The 20928-nt window shown below is 44.2% G+C and overlaps 1 protein-coding gene across 4 annotated transcripts in view; it reads left to right on the top strand.

The window, feature by feature from the left end:
* The window catches only part of LOC110486531 (rho guanine nucleotide exchange factor 2), a 49797-nt gene that overhangs the window by 25447 nt on the left and 3422 nt on the right, over positions 1-20928 (top strand). For all 4 annotated transcript variants that reach the window (XM_021558216.2, XM_036945210.1, XM_036945218.1 and 1 more), the window contains 13 exons: positions 9681-9843; positions 15410-15477; positions 15602-15665; positions 15876-16008; positions 16121-16374; positions 16558-16808; positions 16998-17123; positions 18948-19065; positions 19227-19475; positions 19620-19696; positions 19892-20064; positions 20237-20304; positions 20474-20665. In XM_021558216.2, the coding sequence (XP_021413891.2) occupies positions 9681-9843; positions 15410-15477; positions 15602-15665; positions 15876-16008; positions 16121-16374; positions 16558-16808; positions 16998-17123; positions 18948-19065; positions 19227-19475; positions 19620-19696; positions 19892-20064; positions 20237-20304; positions 20474-20665 (1936 nt within the window). The remainder of the gene's footprint in view (positions 1-9680; positions 9844-15409; positions 15478-15601; positions 15666-15875; positions 16009-16120; positions 16375-16557; positions 16809-16997; positions 17124-18947; positions 19066-19226; positions 19476-19619; positions 19697-19891; positions 20065-20236; positions 20305-20473; positions 20666-20928) is intronic.

A 20928-nucleotide genomic window follows, 5' to 3' on the forward strand; every position in this document is an offset into this window, starting at 1 on the left:
CACCAAAACTCACAGACCAGGCAAGGAGGGCAGTAATCAGAGAGGCAACAAAGAGACCAAAGATTAGGAAGGAGTTGCAAAGCTCCACAGCGGAGATTGGAGTATCTGTCCATAGGACCACTTTAAGCCGTACACTCCACAGAGCTGGGCTTTACGGAAGAGTGTCCAGAAAAAGCCATTGCTTAAAGAAAAAAATATGCAAATACGTTTGGTGTTTGCCGAAAGGCATGTGGGAGACTCCCCAAACATATGGAAGATGGTACTCTGGTCAGATAAGACTAAAATTGAGCTTTTTGGCCATCAGGGAAAATGCTATGTCTGGCACAAACTCAACACCTCTCATCACCCCGAGAACAACATCATGCTGTGGGGATGTTTTTCGTCGGCAGGGACTGGGAAACTGGTCAGAATTGAAGGAATGATGGATGGTGCTAAATACAGGAAAATTGTTGAGAAACCTGTTTTCAGTCTTCCTAGAGATGTGATACTGGGATGGAGGTTCACCTTCCAGCAGGACTATGACCCTAAGCATGTTGCTAAAGCAACACTCGAGTGGTTTATGGGGAAACATTTAAATGTCTTGGAATAGCCTAGTCAAAGCCCAGACCTCAATCCAGTTGAGAATCTGTGGTATGACGTAAAGATTGCTGTACACCAGCGGAACCCATCCAACTTGAAGGAGCTGGAGCAGTTTTGCCTTGAAGAATGGGCAAAAATTCCAGTGGCTAGATGTGCCAAGCTTATAGAGATATACCCCAAGAGACTTGCAGCTGCAATTGCTGCAAAAGGTGACTCTACAAAGTTTAGACTTTGGGAGGGGTGTGGGAATGCACTCTTAAGTTCAATTTTTGTGTCTTATTTCCTGTTTGTTTCACAAGAAAAATATTTTGTATCTTCAAAGTGGTAGGCATGTTGTGTAAATCAAATTATACAAACAAAATCCATTTTAATTGCAGGTTGTAAGGCAACAAAATAGGAAAAATGCCAAGGGGCGTGAATACTTTCGCAAGCCACTGTATACCCTGGGTTGAAAGTGTGTTGGCAAAAAGAATACATGAAACATAAACAGAGGAGAGGAGAGGACACACCCAAAGCTATTCAGTCAACCGGAAAAAGGATCAGCCAAGCTTGTTAGTGTCTGGCTGTAATAACTTATGACTACACTGTGTGGATAATGAGTTACTTAAGGGAGAGCAATAATGGGCCTTCACATCAAAACAAAGCATTATCATTTATTTCAGCTTTGAATCAGTGTTATGAGCTACATTATGTGCAATATGTGTTAAATGATTTTTTAGTCTTAGTGCATTTATAAAAAATTAGATTATTGAACACTTATTTGTTATAAGTTAATAAACATTTATGTTTACAGCGTCTATGCTATAGTTACCAGTCATATAGTTACTAGAAAGCCTATGGTTCAAATTCCTAGTTGATCAGTACTTCCCACTGGGCACAGACGTCATTTCAATGTCTTTGTTTTGATTTACATTTTGTTGAGTTGTCAACTAACGTGAATTCTATGTGAAATCAACAAAAAATGTAACCATGTCATTGGATTTAGATTAAACGTTGGGTGAAAAAAGACGGAATTCCATTACGTTGATGACTTTTTGCAAATCCAATCAGTTTTCCACGTTGATTAAAAACCTCTTTGGGCTGCAATCCCATTAATGGGATGATATGACAACAGCCAGTAAAAGTGCAGGGCGCCAAATTCAAAACAACAGGAATCTCATAATTAAAATTCCTCAAACATACATGTATCTTGTACCGTTTTAAAGGTAGTCTTGTTCTTAATCCCACCACAGTGTCCGATTTCAAATAGGCTTTACGGCAAAAGCATCACAAACAATTATGTTAGGTCACCACCAAGCCACAGAAAAACACAGCCATTTTCCCAGCCAAAGAGAGGAATCACAAAAAGCACAAATAGAGATAAAATGAATCACTAACCTTTGATGATCTTCATCAGATGACACTCATAGGACTTCATTTTACACAAAACATGTATGTTTTGTTTGATAAAGTTCATATTTATATCAGAAAATCTGAGCTTACATTGGCGCGTTACATTCACTAGTTCCAAAAACATCCAGTGATTTTACATAGCCACATCGATTCAACAGAAATACTCATCATAAATGTAGATGATCATACAAATGGAATTATAGATATACCTGTCCTTAATGCAACCGCTGTGTCAGATTTCGAAAGAACTTTACGGAAAAAGCAAACCATGCAATAATCTGAGACGGCGCTCAGAACAATCAAGTCAAATTAGCCGCCATGTTGTAGTCAACAAACCAAATATTACATCCTAAATATTGCCTTACCTCTGATGATCTTCATCAGAATGCACTCCCAGGAATCCCAGGTCCACAATAAATGCTTGATTTGTTCGATAATGTCCGTTATTTATGTCCAATTAGCTACTTTTGTTAGCGCGTTTGGTAAACATATCCAAACGTTCGTTCTGGTCAGCGTTACATTTCAGAAACATTTCAAACTAAGTACAGAATCAATCATTAGGATGTTTTTATCAATTATCTTCAATAAAGTTCCAACCGGAGTATTCCTTTGTGTCTTCAGGAGCCATGGAACGCAGATCGCTATCATGTGAAATGAGGGTGACCAGGAAATGGCTGACTGCCTGATTCCTTCTGCTGTCATTCAGTCCCACAACACAGTAGAAGCCTCATTCAAATTTCTATAGACGGTTGACATCTAGTGGAAGCCCTGGGAAGTGCAACTTCATTAATATCTCAAGGGGATTTCAATGGGAACTGTGTTGAATAGATAACAACCTCAGATTTCTCACTTCCTGTTTTGATTTCTCCTCAGGTTTTTGCCTGCCATATGAGTTCTGTTATACTCACAGACATCATTCAAAATCAAATCATTCAGAGTGTTTTCTATCCAATACTAATAATATGCATATATTAGCAACTGAGACTGAGGAGCAGGCCGTTTACTTTGGGCACCTTATTCATCCAAGCTACTCAATACTGCCCCCCAGCCATAAGAAGTTAAACTTCATTACATTGAATTTTGGTGTTAAAATGACGTGGAAACAATGTTGATTCAACAAGTATTTACCCAGTGGGTTGTCACTGTTCTTTACTTAACCTACATTCAATACATATCCAGCTATATGACAAAAAAGGCCTAAAATGTCTGCTTTGTCAGTCAGACTGGACAAAATTGTTTGCAACGCAAAGCCATGGTGTTGATCTGAGTCAAAGAAGTCTACAAGGCCGTCTGAGAACCACAGAGCTAAGATTATGAACAACAACTTTGTCCTTCCCCTCCAACTGTAGTGTTGCTATGCTCTCAACTCACCAACCCCAGTCTCCATGCTCTCCTCTGGCTCCACTGCCTTTTCCATGAAACAGGAAGTCAGTATAATGATCTTCCGGTGTGTGATGTCAGCACTGAAGCACTAGCATAGACAATTTGGTAGAAAACAGATTACTGAGACAAAAACTGTTTTTTACAAAAATGTTTGGACTGTGTAACCCTTTTCCAAACGACGTTTTTTGACACTGTGAGTTTTGTTTCTCCCTTTCCTGTTTAGTTTTGTTGTGTCTGAGTCTCTGAGGCTGCTTGGTTGCAGGAAGGGGAGTGAATGACATGTATTCATAAAAGCTTTTAATAGAGGGACCAAAAGTGAGCACATTCTCTCTGGCTCAGGCATCTGCACATGAGTTCAGTCCACTGAAAACAACAGATGCCAATATCACAGTCTGAAGGGGAACAGAGACTTCATGAGTCTTGGCACTTTCAGATAGCACCCTTCATAGAAATAGAAAGGGAAGGGAATCTATATGGCTCTCTGTCCATCTCATCTGAAACTCCTCTGACCTCATCTGTCATGGCAGCCCAGTAAAGTGCATGCTAGACTTTGTAGAAGTGTCATGATAAGTATGAAGTGTTATTGTTGCGGCAGGAAAACAACTGGTTGACGCTTGGAAACTGACTCATCAGAAATGGACTTGTGGCATAAAAACATTTTGACAATTGCTTTAAATAGTAATGTCCATTATATTTATTATATACTGAACAAAAATATAAACTCAACATGTTTTGGTCCCATGTTTCGTGAGCTGAATTGAAAGATCCCAGAAATGTTCCATATGCACAAAAAGCATTTCTGCCTAATAAAGGCTGTTTGTGGGGGAAAACTCATTCTGATTGGCTGGGCCTGGCTCCCCAGTGGGTGGGCCTTGCTCCCAAGTGGGTGGGCGGGTGGGCCTATGCCCTCCCAGGCTCACCCATGGCTTCACCCCGGCCAGTCATGTGAATCCATAAATTAGGGCCTAATGAATTGTTTCAATTGACCTTTTTCCTTTTATGAACTGTAACCCAGTAAAATCTTTTAAATTGTTGCATGTTGCATTTATATTTTTGCTCAGTATACGTCTTTGCATACACACAGAACTCAATGTTAACTGCCTAGCACTGTGTATCTGCATCTTATTTGGCTAGATTCTCGGTCATGCCAACCTCTTGGTTAACCATTAGCATCAATAAAGCCAGATCCCAGCAGCATACCCAAGCTTCATTGCTTACAGTAAACCAATTACAGTAAACCAATCCTTCCATTTAAAAAAAGTAATACATGCCACTTTATATAGACACCAGTGTCAGTCTAAGAAGAATTTACTAAACAAAGGATTAGCCATGCTACACACTGGCTGGCTGAATTTGGCCGAAGGTGCTCTTCAACCTCTAAGAGACAAAGGCTACGATAGACTCCCCCATCCAAAATAACAAGGAACGTTGGACTCATCATACATTTTTCTGATCACTCCCCTATAGCAGGTTTATTGACCTGCTGGTTGTTTGTGTTGTTCACCACAACAGCATGTTAACAGCTCTTTTATCTCTGTGTCTTATCTGTCTGGGGTCAGAGTTCAGACTGGGATACTGTTATATGGCATAGTGGTGGTTAAGGTTAAGGTCGGGCGGCAGGGTAGCCTAGTGGTTAGAGTGTTGGACTAGTAACCGGAAGGTTGTGAGTTCAAACCCCTGAGCTGACAAGGTACAAATCTGTCGTTCTGCCCCTGTTCCCAGGCCGTCATTGAAAATAAGAATTTGTTCTTAACTGACTTGCCTGGTTAAAGGTAAAATAAAAAAATAAATAAAAAAAGGTTGAGGCTTGTGACCTGAGGGCATACTGGTTCGTAATCCCCAGGTGAGAATTGTATACTGCTTTTATGTGCAGGATACTCATTCTCTGTAGACGCACATGTCTAAAGTATCTCATTTTAGATTGAAACATGGACGTAAAAATACAGGCGTAATCTTGGTTCAACATCCTGTTTGGTGATGATAGCCTTTTTTTCAGTGTACAAAGTTCAAAGTGATATTTCCCCTAGTGCGTTTTTCCGTAATACAATCAAACATTCCGTAGTACATGTTTGATTGAATCCCAAGCCCTTTGTCTGATCATCACTGAGAAGTTGATCCTATAAAGTTTGTACAGCCAGATAGGGTGTTATCTTCGTGGGTTTGTTGGTCTTGTGGTGGGGGGATGACGTCTGACGGTGGTGGGGTCAATGATCCTAGAGGCCTCCTTAGGCTGATTAACTCAACACACTGTGATGTGGTCTCCTCTCAGACTGGCCAGGAGCACGGGAGAGGCAGTTTAATAAACAAGTCGACTACAGAGTTTTAGCATTAGCTCTCCTCTGGCATCCACATAGTCTGAGGGTCAGCCAAGGACAGCTATCTGATACAGGGGAATCATATGAGAGAGGAGGTAGAGGAGCAGGGGAGAGGGACTATACATTGAGTGAGCAAAACATTAAGAACAGCTGCTCTTTCCATGACATAGACTGACCAGGTGAAAGCTATGATCCATTATTGATGTTACATTGATGTCGAATTCATGTAGATGAAGGGGAGGAGACAGGTTAAAGAAGGGTTTTTAAGCCTTGAAACAATTTAGATATGGATTGTGTATGTGTGCCATTCAGAGGGTGAATGGGCAAGACAAAATATTTAAGTGCCTTTTGAACGGGTATGGTAATAGGTGCCAGGCGCACCGGTTTGAGTGTGTTAAGAACTGCAACTCTGTTAGGTTTTTCGTGCTTAACATTTTCCCGTGTGTATCAAGAATGGTCCACCACCCAAAGGACACCCAGCCAACTTGACACAACTGTGGGAAGCATCCCTGTGGAACGCTTTCGACACCTTGAGTTCATGTCCTGACTTGAGGCAGTTGTGAGGGCAAAAGAGGGTTCAACTCAATATTAGGAAGGTGTTCCTAATGTATTGTACACTCAGTGTATATCCATTTTCAGAAATGTTGGTAAAATATATTTTATTGTTTTAAAGAAATTATGAAAGAGATTGGAGTGTTTTTTCACTATCTATTCACATACCGGTATGGTGGTGTTCAATGATAGACATGTATTTGTTTAAAATCTATCTATCACTTGATGGTTTCATTTCAGAGAGACACATAATAATGCTTTTTCTTTGCAAAATGCTGCTTAACCACCTCACTCTGAGAGAAATAAGTGCTACTGCTAGGTTAAAAGAACTGTACAAAGGATGCTTTTGGGGCATCAATATAAAAAAATGTTTTTTTAAATTTTATTTCAATACAGTTATTAATCTGTATGTAAAACATTTACATTTTATTAATTTAGCAGGTGCTCCTAAGTGCATTCATTTATATATTTTTATTTATTTAACCTTTTATTTAACTAGGCAAGTCACATAGCTTGGTACATACCACAGTCATACAATATATGAACATTCCATTCCAACTAAACACATTTTCATACACACCTAAAATCTATGACTAAAACATCTGAGAACAGTAATATTTTACACACACAGGACGGTACCCAGAAGCAATCATTTCTGATGAAAACATTTGTGGATATAGCGTTTTGGAAATATACTCTTCATTTCTTCATAGTACGTCATTTCCCAGTCTTACTTCCTAGCCTTTTGCTTGTGATATGGCTATTGTCATGCCAATAAAGACATTTTAATTGAGTAGAGGGAGAGAGAGACAAAATAGAGAGCGAGTAAGAAGGCCTTGTCCTCTGCTCATCCACCAAACAGTGTAAATTCCTCAGTGGGGTAAGGTTAGATATCTGGAAGGCTTGGGCAGAGGTTAAGTCTGTGGCCTAATCCACCCCTTAATAGTATCTACTAATCCCTGGTCTATAACAGCAGCTTCTCTCTTCCTCCCCACTGCCCCGCCCTCTTTTCATTAAAAAGTCATTACACCCATTTGGTAACAATTTACCAGCAGCGCCGCTCTTCATAAACTGCATTGTGGCATTCTTTCCCTCAATTAAATGCTCTTAGCAATCTCACTCACTCTTCTCTCTCTCTCGCTCTCTCTTCCTATCGCTCACTATCTATCTTTCTCATCTTTCACACCATCCCCTATCCGCCCTGAGTCCGATGATTCTAATCCAGTCTGTTAATCCACTATAGAGGAGCGTGGTAAGGAGGGTAGGATAGAGAGAGACAAGAAGAGAGGAATCGAGAGAGAAAGAGGGAGAGGGAGAGAGATGGAGCGAGTGTGTGAGAGCGATGGATAGGGGGAGGGGGAAATTCAGTCAGTGTGCCAGATATCTAGTGTAAGAGTCAGTTCTATAGAAAAATGTCTTAATAAGGTGGTCTTGAGTGATGGAGCTGATTGTGCATTAATAATAGTGAGGGAGGCAGTTTGGTAACAGTCGACTAACCTACCTCTGCTCTGCGGGGTCAGAGTGGATTAGAGCATGCTGCCGCAGTGCTCATCCTACCGCCATTAAAGCCAGCCCGACTCAGACATACTGTACAGGAGTTGCTAGGCGATGGACGCTACATGGATGCAGTTAAACTCTATGGATGAATTCTACCGAGAAACATTGGCTTGGTGCCCAGTGCCAAATTGTGCACCTGTTTTCATCCTCTTCAAACCGGAGTGAATGTAAATGTGGGTTAGTGTGTTTAGACATGAGGGTCTGTAAGTGGAGCCAGTGTCCTGGACCTAAGCTGTCTCCCTGCCCGTCTCACCTCATTTCACCGTCATTACAGCATCACAACTGTAGCTAGTCATCACACCAGCATGTTGCATGTGTCAGTGTGTCCTATATGTCCTTACCCCTGAGTCTCTTTCCACCATTTTCACCTCAGATCAAAATCTTGGCGGGTCGCCTTTTTAATTAGCTAATGTAAATGGATGGGTTTGAACTCCTCTCCCTTCTTCTTTCACTCCATCCATCCCTCCATTCCTCTCTGGTTTCTTTCCTTTGGGTGTGTTTTACATACCCCTGAGATGGTGACATGTCCTGAATGAGTTCCTCACAATGGGGGCCCCCGGGCCTTTTGTTTAGGTTCTCAAAGGAACCCCTGACAAATCCTTCTTTTAGTTATTTCTCTTCCTCTTTCCGATAACGTTATAGTTGTGTGGCACGTTCCGGTGAGCGGGTTAAACCCCTCTGCTGCCCATCATGATAAACCAACAGGGTGAGCTTTCCTTATGTGTACGTCAAGGGTCTGAAGTCTACACTCTTAGAGAAAACTGCTTTGTTGATCATGTCCTCTCAATATTTTAGAAAATACAGTACAACCAGTATCGAAGGGCATCATTTCAGATAATAGACATGTTGTGTATTTGAAAACAGCTTTTGTTCCGTTTGTTTTGGTAGCATTAGCAGTTGTCGTGATGCACAAGGATTATTTGACATGGAATGCCATTTTGAGTCATTTCAAAACAAATTTGATGGCAGAGTTATCCTCTTGAACATAAATAATTGCCTAAAGTGCTTACTGAGAACCTACTGGAAGCACCTGTAAGTCATATACTCTCGCTACAGTGGATACACAACCTCATCGTAACGCCACGTGTTGTTGAGTTGATAATTAGCTGAGAGCTAAAAAAACAGAGAGTGACAAAGCCACTGAAGATGGACTACTTTGTCTGTGTTCACAACATCAGGAGATTAGTTTGTGACTAAAAGGCCACCGGCTGTGAAAAGCTGTTTGGTACCTGATTATTCTGCTTACTTAGCAGCACGACCAGAGTCACAGCCAGCAGCATAGACTGGTGCTCTGGTCTGGACACAGACAGACAGGCTGGAATTAAAATGTGTGGTATAAAATAAGGCACCATGCTAGGAACAGCTGGATATTACAGAGGCAAAGTAACACCGGAACATTCACATTTGAGTCACACCTACACAATTGCAAATGCCCGCACATGCACCTACACTAATTAGCATAGTGCACGCACACACACATTCTTAGATGCACAAGGACACATGCACTCGCAATTGCTAACATGCACACGGAATACACTCTCACGCTGAATGCGCTTCGAGTTATGCTGAGGCAGCATGGAGAGCCCTGTAGTGTAACAACGAGATTAAAGACAGTCCCCAGGCTGTCAATCTCCCTGAGTGGGAGGGAGAGAGAGAGATACTATTCCTGAAAACACCACATTTACAATTCCTCATGCACCAGCTGTCCTCATCCAGTGAAACTTACTCTATGAAACAAAGTGCATGCTGCATATACAGTATGAGGAGACCTGAGCACCAGACAAGCATCTCACAGCTGTGGAATATCCAGAACGGTTGACAGTGTGAGATGAGCGAGAGTTAAAACAGTTCATATCCACACAGATTGCATCGGTTGGCGCTGATTTGTGTCTTTGGTTACAGAACAAAGAGAAGGAGCGGATGAAGGAGAGGGAGAAGGAGGCGCGGGAGCGGGAGGCGCGCTACAGCAACGGTCACCTCTTCACTTCCCTCACCGTGTCTGCCACCACCCTCTGTTCCGCCTGCAACAAAAGCATCACCGCTAAAGAGGCCCTCAGCTGCCCCAGTGAGTACCACACACACACATTATTGTAGGCAGTACATACACTCACAAGGCCCAGACAAAAGCCTAATGTCATTAGCGATAACATTATCGGGGTATTGGTGTATTGATGCATCACCAGATCAGTGGACCAACAGACATCTTGCCCCAGGGTTGTCATATTGGAGGGAGAGAGAGAGAGATTAGTGGCTGTCTAGTGTAAAGGGGGGGGGGGGGGGGGGGGGACAAAATTGCTTTGGAAGAGAAAGGGTGATCAAAAGAACAGCAGAAGAGAGAGATTGGAGCTAGAAAAAGAAGATTCAAACAATAAGGGTAGAGAGAGAGAGATGAGGTAGGACGTGTGGGTCCATAAAGGTAGAAGAAACAAATTAGCCAAAGAGTTGGATCAAAAGAGGGAAGGAAACACACAGTGAATAGCAGGGGAGCGAAAAGGAGAGGGGATTCCTCCTGCACCCTCTCAATGTTTTTCTTTGCTCCCTCCCTCCCTCCTTCCCTTCTTTCTCTCCTTCCTTCCCTCCTTTTGAGAATCAATCAGCTGTTGACTTCTAGGAGAACCTTCTCCCTTCCCCTGCCCAGACAATAGTGTTAGTGTGTGGGGAGCACAGATCAGATGGCCTGCTCCTCTCTCCACTCGCCTGGAGGAACAGCTGGGTGGAGGGAGGGTGGGAGGGAGGAGTGGGAGGGTGGGAGGGAGGAGTGGGTGGGAGGGAGGGTGGGAGGGAGGAGTGGGAGGGTGGGAGGGAGGAGTGGGTGGGAGGGAGGGGGGGAGGGAGGGAGAAGGCAGACTCCAGGGCAAACGGGGAAAACAAATAGAGGAAGATCCAGAGAGAAGGGTGGACAGATAAAGAGAGCAGAAAGAGGGGGGAAGACAGGGGTAGAAGGAAGAGGTGGAGGTAGAGGAGAACATATTGAGTGAAAAGGCTCCTCAGGGGCCATCAGTTCTCAGGTCAAGAGAGACCGAGGGGGAGGGAGAGAGAGATATTAGTTAACAAACAAGTGAACCAGAAAGACAAGAGTAGGAGACGAAGCCATATGGATGATGGATGATGCATGATGACACTAACAGACAGAGAGGAGTTTGCCTGAAATAGAAAGAGGAAGTCCATACTGAGAATTGTGTTTTTGTTTTGCTTACCCCATTTTGAAACGAGTGTTATACCATGCAACAACACTACACTGTCCCCACAGCAACATCAAAGACAATTCAATTGACTGTCATAGTCGATTGAGATTTGTATTTATCATTAAATCAATCCAAACATACATTCCTAAAGGGAAAGAGGGATGCCTTTTGTCTTATCAAACCCAATTACCTATTTTGATTGAATATTGATGTATGGATGAAGTTCATTGTCCTTCAAGTTGAGGAAATAGCTGCTCCATCTTCGACCTCGTTACCTTGACCCCTACAGCTCTGAAGACGAGGTTCAAAGAGAGAGAGATAAAAGAGAAGAGAGAGAGACAGACAGACAGACAGAGAGAGAAGGGGAGCACAGGGGAGGGGGTACAGTGGGGCATGGGGGTGGGAGAGGGAAGGCTCTTGGCATGGGGTGTGATTACACATGTCTGCTGCCAAAGAGTGGTGTGTGTGTGTGCCCGTGTGTGTTTGTGAGTGTGCGCCTGTGTGTGTGAGTGAGTGATTATGAGTATTGTGTGCGCCTGTGTGTGTGAGTGAGTGAGTGAGTGAGTGGTTATGAGTATTGTGTGTGTGTGAGAGTTCCGGTACTTGAGAATGAGAGAGACGGTGGGCTCAGAGATTGCAGTGGGGGGTAAGGGGTACACCAGCTGTAGTTTAGATAGAACACCGGTCATAGGCTATTGATTTGGGTTGGGGGCATAATTATATTCACAGGGTCAGGTCTGGGTGTGTATGTGTGCGTATTGGGCTGAAGGGGGCATGAATACATTATCATTGTAAACTACACCGGAGGTGAGGGAGGGGGCGAGATACAGATGGAGATGGAGAGAACGGGAATAGAAACAGAGTGGATGCCTACTGTAAGTAGGAGGGAGGACTGAGGTGTGAGCCGGCTGTGAGACTATTTCAGGTTTGGAATTCCCTTAGTGTTGAATTCTCTATTCATATATTCAAATTCTGAGCCAGTTAAGATATTTTTAGTCTAGAGTCTGTTTGATTTAGATTAGATTTAGATTCGATAAGAATCTAAATTGGTTTAGGAAACATGCCTTGGGTCAGTCATAGTCAGTTTGTCTGAACTCAACTAATATTTTTCGCAGTTTTACCTTTTCATTAATTCATGTGTTATCGCATCACTGTCATCTCAGTTTGCTAATATGTTATAATTAGACGCAACACAACCATTAGACCTGTAAGACTCAATATAGAGATGGAGAATGACAAAGTAGCTATAGTGTAACTACAGTACAGAATGCAGGTTTAGGAGATTATACAGTAGGTCTATGATGAAGCCCACTGTCTGTTGAGAGAGGGGCTTTTCTCTTTGTTTGGTGGATCTGAAACAGCCCCCCCCCCCTCTCCCCCTCTTGCCCCAATACACAGCTGCTACCACCCTCCCCGACTGTAATCTGGAAATAGTGCATCTGGTAGTTGGAGTGTGGGAGATTAACAAGCAATCTGCCACACTGAAGTGTGCACCCACACACATACACACACATATGCATGCACACATAGAGGCACACACATGCACGCACACATAGACAAACACACATAGGCAGGTCAGCACGAACGAATGCACACACACAGACACACTCCCAATCCCTCTTCCTCTCTGCGTCCACAGATATTAGTGGTCCCTAACAGTAATGAGTGATGAATGAGCTGAGGGTAACACAGTTAAACCTCTCCTGTTTAACACAGTGGTCTGATAGGGAGCCATATTGCCTCAGAGGCCCAGCGATGCTTGAATACGGGGTCATGACATTGTCCTACATCGGGATTGCTATCTGAGGTCCCCTGTGAATTGGGACAGGGGAGACATATGTTTAGGCTGGGTGCGGGGGAGAGTGTCTGTGTGTGTGTGTGTGGAGTAGGTAGCACTGCCTGTTTTGGGAGAATCCATTGATTTCATGTCTGAGTGGATGTTTCCGGTTTGGAGTCACCAGGGAGGATTTTACAATATTGTCTATGTATTCAATCAATTAAGTACGTGTTCTTGATGTATAACAATGTTTGGCTTGAATTTGAATGAAGTCCACAGGTATCTTTTTATTTATTATTATTTATTTCAAATTCATTTCAGGGACCCTTTATTCCATTACTGCAGAGAAAGACATTTTGTTTTTGTTTTCATCAACATTTGAACTCATGTTTATTTCCTGCCTCACATCTTATTGTTCTCTGCATGAACGGATAACTGACAAATAGGAGCCCTGCTGGGTGTCCAGCAGGGTGTAATTTAATGTGTGTAGCCTCTGCGTAGCGCTGTGTCATTACGTGTGAGATTACCTCCTCAGACACAGATTAAGACTCAGATTAAGACGACCAGGCCATTGTTGTTTGGCTCATTTTGACATCATCTGAGGGTCCTAGATTACACTCACACACAGTTTACAATTGGGGGGTATACACTGTGTACAAAACATTAAGAATATTGAATTGTCCTCGCCCTTTTGCCCCGCAGAACAGCCTCAATTCGTCAGGTCGTGGACTCTACAAGGTGTCGAAAGCGTTCTACAGGGATGTTGGCCCATGTTGACTCCAATGCTTCCCACAGTTGTGTCAAATTGGCTGGATGTCCTTTCGGTGGTGGACCATTCTTGATGCACACGGAAAACTGTTGAGCGTGTAAAACCCAACAGCTTTGCAGTTCTTGACACAAACCGGTGCGCCTTAAATCCTTTGTCTTGCCTGTTCACCCTCTGAATGGCACACATACCCAATCTAGGCTTCAACATCATTCTTTAAAATGTCTCCTACCCTTCATCTACACTGATTGAAGTGGATTTAACAAGTGACATCAATAAGGGATCATAGCTTTCACCTGGATTCACCTGGTCAATCAATGTCATGGAAAGAGCAGGTGTTCGTAATGTTTCGTACACTCAGTGTACAGTATTATCATAGAAATAAATAAGATAATTAGCTAAAGACAAGTGAACTGTAAATAATATAGTGTCATAAGGAAGGGGGATTCTAAGCAGTATTTGAAACCCCAAAGCATTTCTATGTTGTAGATCCACTCTGTATGGTATGCCATTAATCTCGTTGGGTCTCCAGTCTAGTTTCCGAGCAGCGATGTTGAGCTTTAGGGGAAGGGTCTAACAGTACTTTCTAAATGTTTCTACGAGCCTTGGAGAAGGCCGCCATCATTTCAGCACCAACAGTGTTGCTCCAACACTGGCATGTTGGTTTAGTGAGCAAGGGGCCTAGTCTGTTTGTTTTAGCATCGGGGACAATATCTACTGGATGTGTTTGTCCTTCTGTAAGGAGTGGTGTGTGAGGGGCTTTGAGTATGTTTAAATCGTTTGTAGCCTGTGTATGTGTGTGTGTGTGTTGTGAGAGTTTGAGCGATGAATGGGTCACAGTGTGCCTCGCATTCTGAGGTTTAAGTAGAAAGCGTGTTAGCTGAGTCCATGCTCTGTAAAATGTTGGCTTTTATGGAGAACACACCCTGAAAAGAGTGTATTTTTAGCCCTATGTTCCCTCTCATGTGTGTGGAAACTATTGGTTGAAAATAGGAACGGCACCAAGGAAATGCACCCCACCAAAGCAAAGCATACTTCTGACAAGTGTTTTGGCTGTATTTAGCCTGCTTTGGTAGCAAATGTGTAATCTTGGCGGAGACATGGGAAAGACTAAAGTAAAGGAATATGTAGAGTTTTATAAGGGAGATTCTGTGTGTGTGTGTGTGTGTGTGTGTGTCTAGCCTTGGGCTGCTCTTAGAACAAAGACAACCCTGTGTAGTGGGCAAGAACTCTCATAAACACTTTTAGGCCGTTTCATATGGACGCAACAACACTCCCAGGACTCAGGACACACACACATGCACTTACACACCGATAACCTGCCTCAGACATCCCTTCAACCTCCCACCGCCATTCCAGGAGAACTTCCTGTCAAGAAAACATGTACCAGGAAGTGGAGCCCCTCTAACAATGAAGAGAAAGGGAAGCTGAGGGAAGAGAGGAGGGGAGAAGGGGTGTTTTGAAGCATAGGAGAGATTTTAATAACAGTGCTAACATTTTCATTGGTGTCAGAAAGCGTAGGTTTCAAGGTTTCAAGTGTTAATTGTCACATGCACAAGTACAGTGAAATGCTTCACTTGCAAGCCCTACCCAAAAGTGCACTGTTCAATATCAAAGTGGTAGAACTAATAAATGTGGAGAAAAAAACTAAGATCAAATGTATCAAATGTACAATGTGTCATTGATAACCCTATCTGGAACAGGAAGAGTGGGCACCTTTATCAACTTCATTTGATAGGTGTACTCACCAGTCACTCTGGAAGCAATGCATCGTGACCGCAATGACAAGTGCCTCAAAAATAGTCTTGTGATTTCACGAAGTTAGTTGCCATTCTTATCAACAGTGCATATGCAGATATTGTGGAGTGTCGGGGAAATTGATCTTTGTGTTTCTGTGTTGCAGCCTGCAATGTCACCATCCACAACCGCTGTCGAGACACACTGGCCAACTGTGCCAAGATGAAACAAAAGGTAAGAGAGGGGAAAGGAAAGGTTTTTAATGTATGAAAAGCAAAAGTTGGGCCTTTTGTTCTTTGAAAGGTTGACTGTTGGATGAGACATTGGTCTAAACGTGTTTTCTCTGTGGGTTTTGCAGCAACAGAAGCTAGCCCTGGTGAGGAACAGCTCCGCGCTGCCGAACGTAGCTCTGAGGACCAAAAGTTAGTATCTCTTTTCCTTAAAAACTTCTATCCTATTTCCTCTCCTTCTTTCGCAATTAATGCCTCCTTTCTGCATGTGAATATAGGGGTGCTGCCACCTGTTGGCTGGTCGCTGCCACTGCAGTATGGATGTAGTACTGACTGCATCATATGGATTTAAATCCTTTTGGACAGGAAAAGTTCAATTGAACCCCTTGTCTCTTTCTCCAGCCCCTATGATGAAGGAGCGGCCCAGCTCAGCCATCTACCCGTCCGACAGTCTCCGTCAGTCCCTGCTGGGCTCTCGCCGTGTCCGCTCTGGCCTCTCCCTCTCCAAGAGTGTCTCCACACAAAACCTTGCAGGGTGAGCAGGCTGCTGTGTAGAGTAATCAATTGATTAACCTATGCAAGCAGGGCACTGATATGAAGTTGTTTGAAACGTTGTGTAACTGTTGTGTTCAAAAATGTGTTTCCAGGAATCTGAATGACGACTCACCGTTGGGGCTGCGGAGGATCCTGTCTCAGTCCACAGACTCCCTGAACTTCAGAAACAGAGCCATGTCAATGGAGTCCCTCAACGACGAGGGGGAGGTGTACTATGCTGCCATGTTGGAGGAGCTGGAGAGGGAGGGGAAGGACTTTGAGGCTGACTCGTGGAGCCGGGCCGTAGACCCCTCCTACCTGCAGACGCACCGCAAAGACGTCATCAAGAGACAGGACGTCATCTATGGTGAGAGCACCTCTCTTCCTCACTATTTCTCTCACTTTCTCTCTCTCCCTCTTCTCTCTCTCTTGCTCTCTTGCTATATTCCTATCTCTTTCTATCCCTTCTCTCTGTCTCTCTGTGTGTTTGTGTGTTATGTGAAGGTACTGTATATCCCTAACGCTGTTTTCCCTTCCGCGCCCCTCTCAGAGCTGATCCAGACAGAGTTCCACCACGTGAGGACCCTGCGGATCATGGAGGGGGTGTTCCGGCAGGGCATGCTGGACGAGGTGCTGCTGGAGCCGGGCGTGGCGCACGCTGTCTTCCCCTGTCTGGAGCAGCTGATGGCGCTACACACACGTTTCCTTTCCCAGCTTATGACACGACGCACACACAGTCTAGCCCCCGGGAGCAGTACCAACTTCACTATCAACCAACTGGGGGATATACTAACTGAACAGGTAGGAAACGCACTGGGCGTTAGAACAAACATCCACGGCCACACACACAGAACCCGAGACGCATGTACCAACTTTGCCGTCCATTAACATTAGAATGCATTCATACTAAACACCCAATGAACAATGCATAATTTAAACATATTGTGCACACACACACTAACTGAGTTGATACCCGTTGTGTGTTTTCAGTTCTCAGGGCAGTGTGCAGATGAGATGAGGAAAGCCTATGCTGAGTTCTGTAGCCGCCACCCCAAAGCTGTGAAACTATACAAGGAACTGCTGGCCAGAGACAAGAGGTTTCAGCACTTCATACGGGTAAGAGAGAGAGAGCGAGCAAGAGAGGTGGATGGAGTGAGGCGGGCGGGGTGGGGGGGTCACAGGGGGGAGGGTTAGAGGTACAGAGACGGGGAGAATGGGAAGGCCTAAGAGCATGATTCAAGTGTGTGTGTGCGCGCGCATGTGAGCTCAGCAGTCCGTGTCAGGAGGTGCCAGCTGAGGGGTGTCTCACATGCCTTAGCTAGGAGGAGTGCTGAACAGATAACACTGAATGGTAGAAACAACTTATCACATTGTAGATATTCTATTCAAAAAGGAGTCATGAACAAGTTATTTCTGCTTCATTACCTAACTAACACTCGTCACAAGGATGTGTTCTGGCCTCAAAACTTTTCATAAGTGTCCTAGCTTTGTGGTCCAATCACGCTCCTATGAAATGCCCAAAAATTAACATATCTTTACTGCTATCTACTGTACTAGTCAAAAGTTTGAACACACCTACTCATTCAAGGGTTTTTCTTTATTTTTACTATTTTCTACATTATAGAATAAAAGAAGACATCAATACTATGAAATAACACTAATGGAATCATGTAGTAACCAAAAAAGTGTTTGGTTTTATATTTAAGATTCTTCAAAGTAGCCACCCTTTGCCTTGATGACAGCTTTGCACACTCTTGGCATTCTCTCAACCAGCTTCACCTGGATTGCTTTTCCAACGGTCTTGAAGGAATTCCCACATATGCTGAGCACTTGTTAGCTGCTTTTCCTTCAGTCTGCGTTCAAACTCATCCCAAACCATCACAAGTGGGTTGAGTTGGGTGATTGTGGAGGCCAGGTCATCTGATGCAGCACTTCATCACTCTGCTTCTTGGTCAAATAGCCCTTACACAGCCTGGAGGTGTGTTGGGTCATTGTCCTGTTGAAAAACAAATGATAGTCCCAAATGGGATGGCGTATCGCCGCAGAATGCTGTGGTAGCCATACTGGTTAAGTGTGCCTTGAATTCTAAAAAAGAATCACAGACAGTGTCACCAGTAAAGCACCATCACACCATCTCCATGCTTCACGGTGGGAACCACACATGCAGAGATCATCCGTTCACCTACTCTGCGTTTCACAAAGACATGGCGATTGGAACCAAAAATCTCAAATTTGGACTCATCAGACAAAAGGACAGATTTCCTACTGTCTAATGTCCATTGTTCGTGTTTCTTGGCCCAAGCAAGTCTCTTCTCTTTCGGACGGCAGGGTAGCCTAGTGGTTAGAGCGTTGGACTAGTAACCGGAAGGTTGCAAGTTCAAACCCCCGTACAACTGTACGTGCCCCACAACAAACTACCCAGTTATAAAACTGTAGTTTGTGTCCTAGATGCTGATTGGCTGAAACAGCATCAGTACGTATAACACGGGTATGGCGCTATAAATACTTGTTTAATGTCCTATTTATGGGGCAGCAGGTAGCCTAGTGGCTAGAGCCAGTCCAGTTGCAAGATCGAATCCCCTAGTTAAATAAAGGTTAATCAGTTTATAAGGCACCTTGGTTTGTGGTATGTGGCCAATATAGCCATGGTATATTTAAGAAAAGAATATGACCGATATAGCACGGCTGTTCTTACGCACAACGCTGAATGCCAGGACACAGCCGTGCTATATTGGCCATATATCACAAGCCTCCGAGGTACCTTATTGCTATTATAAACTGTTTACCAATGTAATTAGAGCAGTATAAATACATGTTTTGTCATACCCATGTCAGCCAATCAGCTTTCAGGGCTCGACAGTTTATAATGGCCAATATACTCGGGCCTTATTGCTTAAATATATAATAAGTTGTATTAAATCTCATCCATCCCATAATCAGAGGGTAAGCCGGGGGCCCCTGCTGCGTCGCCATGGCATCCAGGAGTGCATCCTGCTGGTGACTCAACGCATCACCAAATACCCTGTCCTAATCCAGCGCATCCTGGACAACACCAAGGGTAAGACCTGACACCAGAACAGCTATAGCAGCTTAGTAAGTAGACTCACACAGCATAAAAGCACAGAACAGCCACTACAGCTCAGGGAGTAGACAAAAACATATAAGAACTGAATAATCACTACATACACGGCAGTAGAATAACCCCCCCTCCCCCAACAGGCAGTGAAGAGGAGGCCCAGTCCTTAGCCCAGTCCCTGTCTCTGATCCGGGACTTGTTGAGCTCTGTGGACCAGCAGGTGGCAGAGCTGGAGCGGACCCAGAGGCTCCAGGAGATCAGGGCCAGATTGGACCCCCGGGCCCAGGCAGAGGTCAGGGGAGGAGGGGTGTTCAGGGGAGGGGAACTGCTCCGCAGGACGCTCCTCCACGAGGGCACACTGCTGTGGAAGACGCAAGGATCCAGACTCAAAGGTAGGGAGGGAGGGAGTGTGTGTGTGTATCTGAGAGAGAGAGATAAAGGGGTATGATTGTTTGTGTATCTTTGAGTGTGAGTGTGTATAACAAGGTTGCACACTCTTTGTATCTTTAACAATGTTCCACTGTTTGTCTATGTAGACGTGCAGGTCCTGCTGATGACAGACATCCTGGTGTTCATGCAGGAGAAGGACCAGAAGTATTTATTCCCCTGCATAGTAAGTCTGCCCCACCTTTCCACCCATCTGACTCATCCTCCTCTACTCATCTATTCTGCTTTCTGACTGTTGTTCAGCAGGTCCTCCATTGCTTCTGTCTTTGCCTTTCCACACATCTAACTTTATTTAGTCTAAGCGTTAAATCACAGAGCTAACCCCTCCCCCTTTCGGTCTCTCTCTCTCTCTCTCTCTCAGGACAAGCCTGCAGTGTTGTCTCTGAAGAACCTGATCGTGAGGGACATAGCCAATCAGGAGCGAGGGATGTTCCTGATCAGTGACTCCACCCCCCCAGAGATGTACGAGCTGCACGGCGCCTCACGAGACGACAGGAACAACTGGATGAGACTCATACAGCAGACAGTCAGCAGGTCAGTTCCTGTAATACACACAAACACACACCTACTCATCTCATTCAGAACATTGCCGATTTCAATTTTGAGAATTCTCTATTATCCTTACTGGAATCCTTATGCCCTGGCATTATCCTTATTCCGACCATACCTCACCTTCTCCTCACTCACTCTCTCTCCCTCCCTCCAGCTGTCCGTCCAGAGAGGACTTCCCCCTGATAGAGACAGAGGACAAGGCCTTACTGCGCCGACTCAGAGGTACAACCTCTTCTCCTCTCCTCACACTCCTCCACCCTTCTCTTTCTATATCATTCCTGTGCTACACTTGTCTATGTAGCTTCCCTTAATAGACAACATCTGCATCGTTCTGAATATTCAGTTGTTTTAGACCTGAAGATGCATCTTACTGACTCGAATGTGTTTCTAGCTGACATCCAGCAGAAGGACAGGGAGGTGCTGGAGCTCCTCCAGGAGAGAGTGACTCTGTTCTCTGACCTGGCTGAGGTCACCGGTGGGTGTCAGGAGGTCACGCCCCCCACCAACTCTAGGAACATCTTCCGGGCCGACACACCCTACGCACCCCAGGCGGAATACCTACTCACCGACGCCATCTCAGAGGGTAAGGGAATGTAGAATTTACCTTCATTCTAATTCCTGATCTATGGTCAGTTTGACTTTTCACCACCTAATAGTGAGGTGAGAGGCCGGTGTAGTGTTGGGTCATCCTAGGTCAGTGCCATAGAGTGTAAGCTGAGTGTTAATACCGTCTTACAGAGAGGCAGGTATTAAATGAGGCCTAACCCAGAGCTTAACTCTGCAGATAGAGAGGTAGAATGACATAATGAGCACCCTATAAGAGTATGAGTATCAGCTAGTCATAAC

Source organism: Oncorhynchus mykiss, chromosome 2 (genome assembly GCF_013265735.2).
Source record: "Oncorhynchus mykiss isolate Arlee chromosome 2, USDA_OmykA_1.1, whole genome shotgun sequence".
In the NCBI taxonomy this organism is placed as follows: Eukaryota; Metazoa; Chordata; class Actinopteri; order Salmoniformes; family Salmonidae; genus Oncorhynchus; species Oncorhynchus mykiss.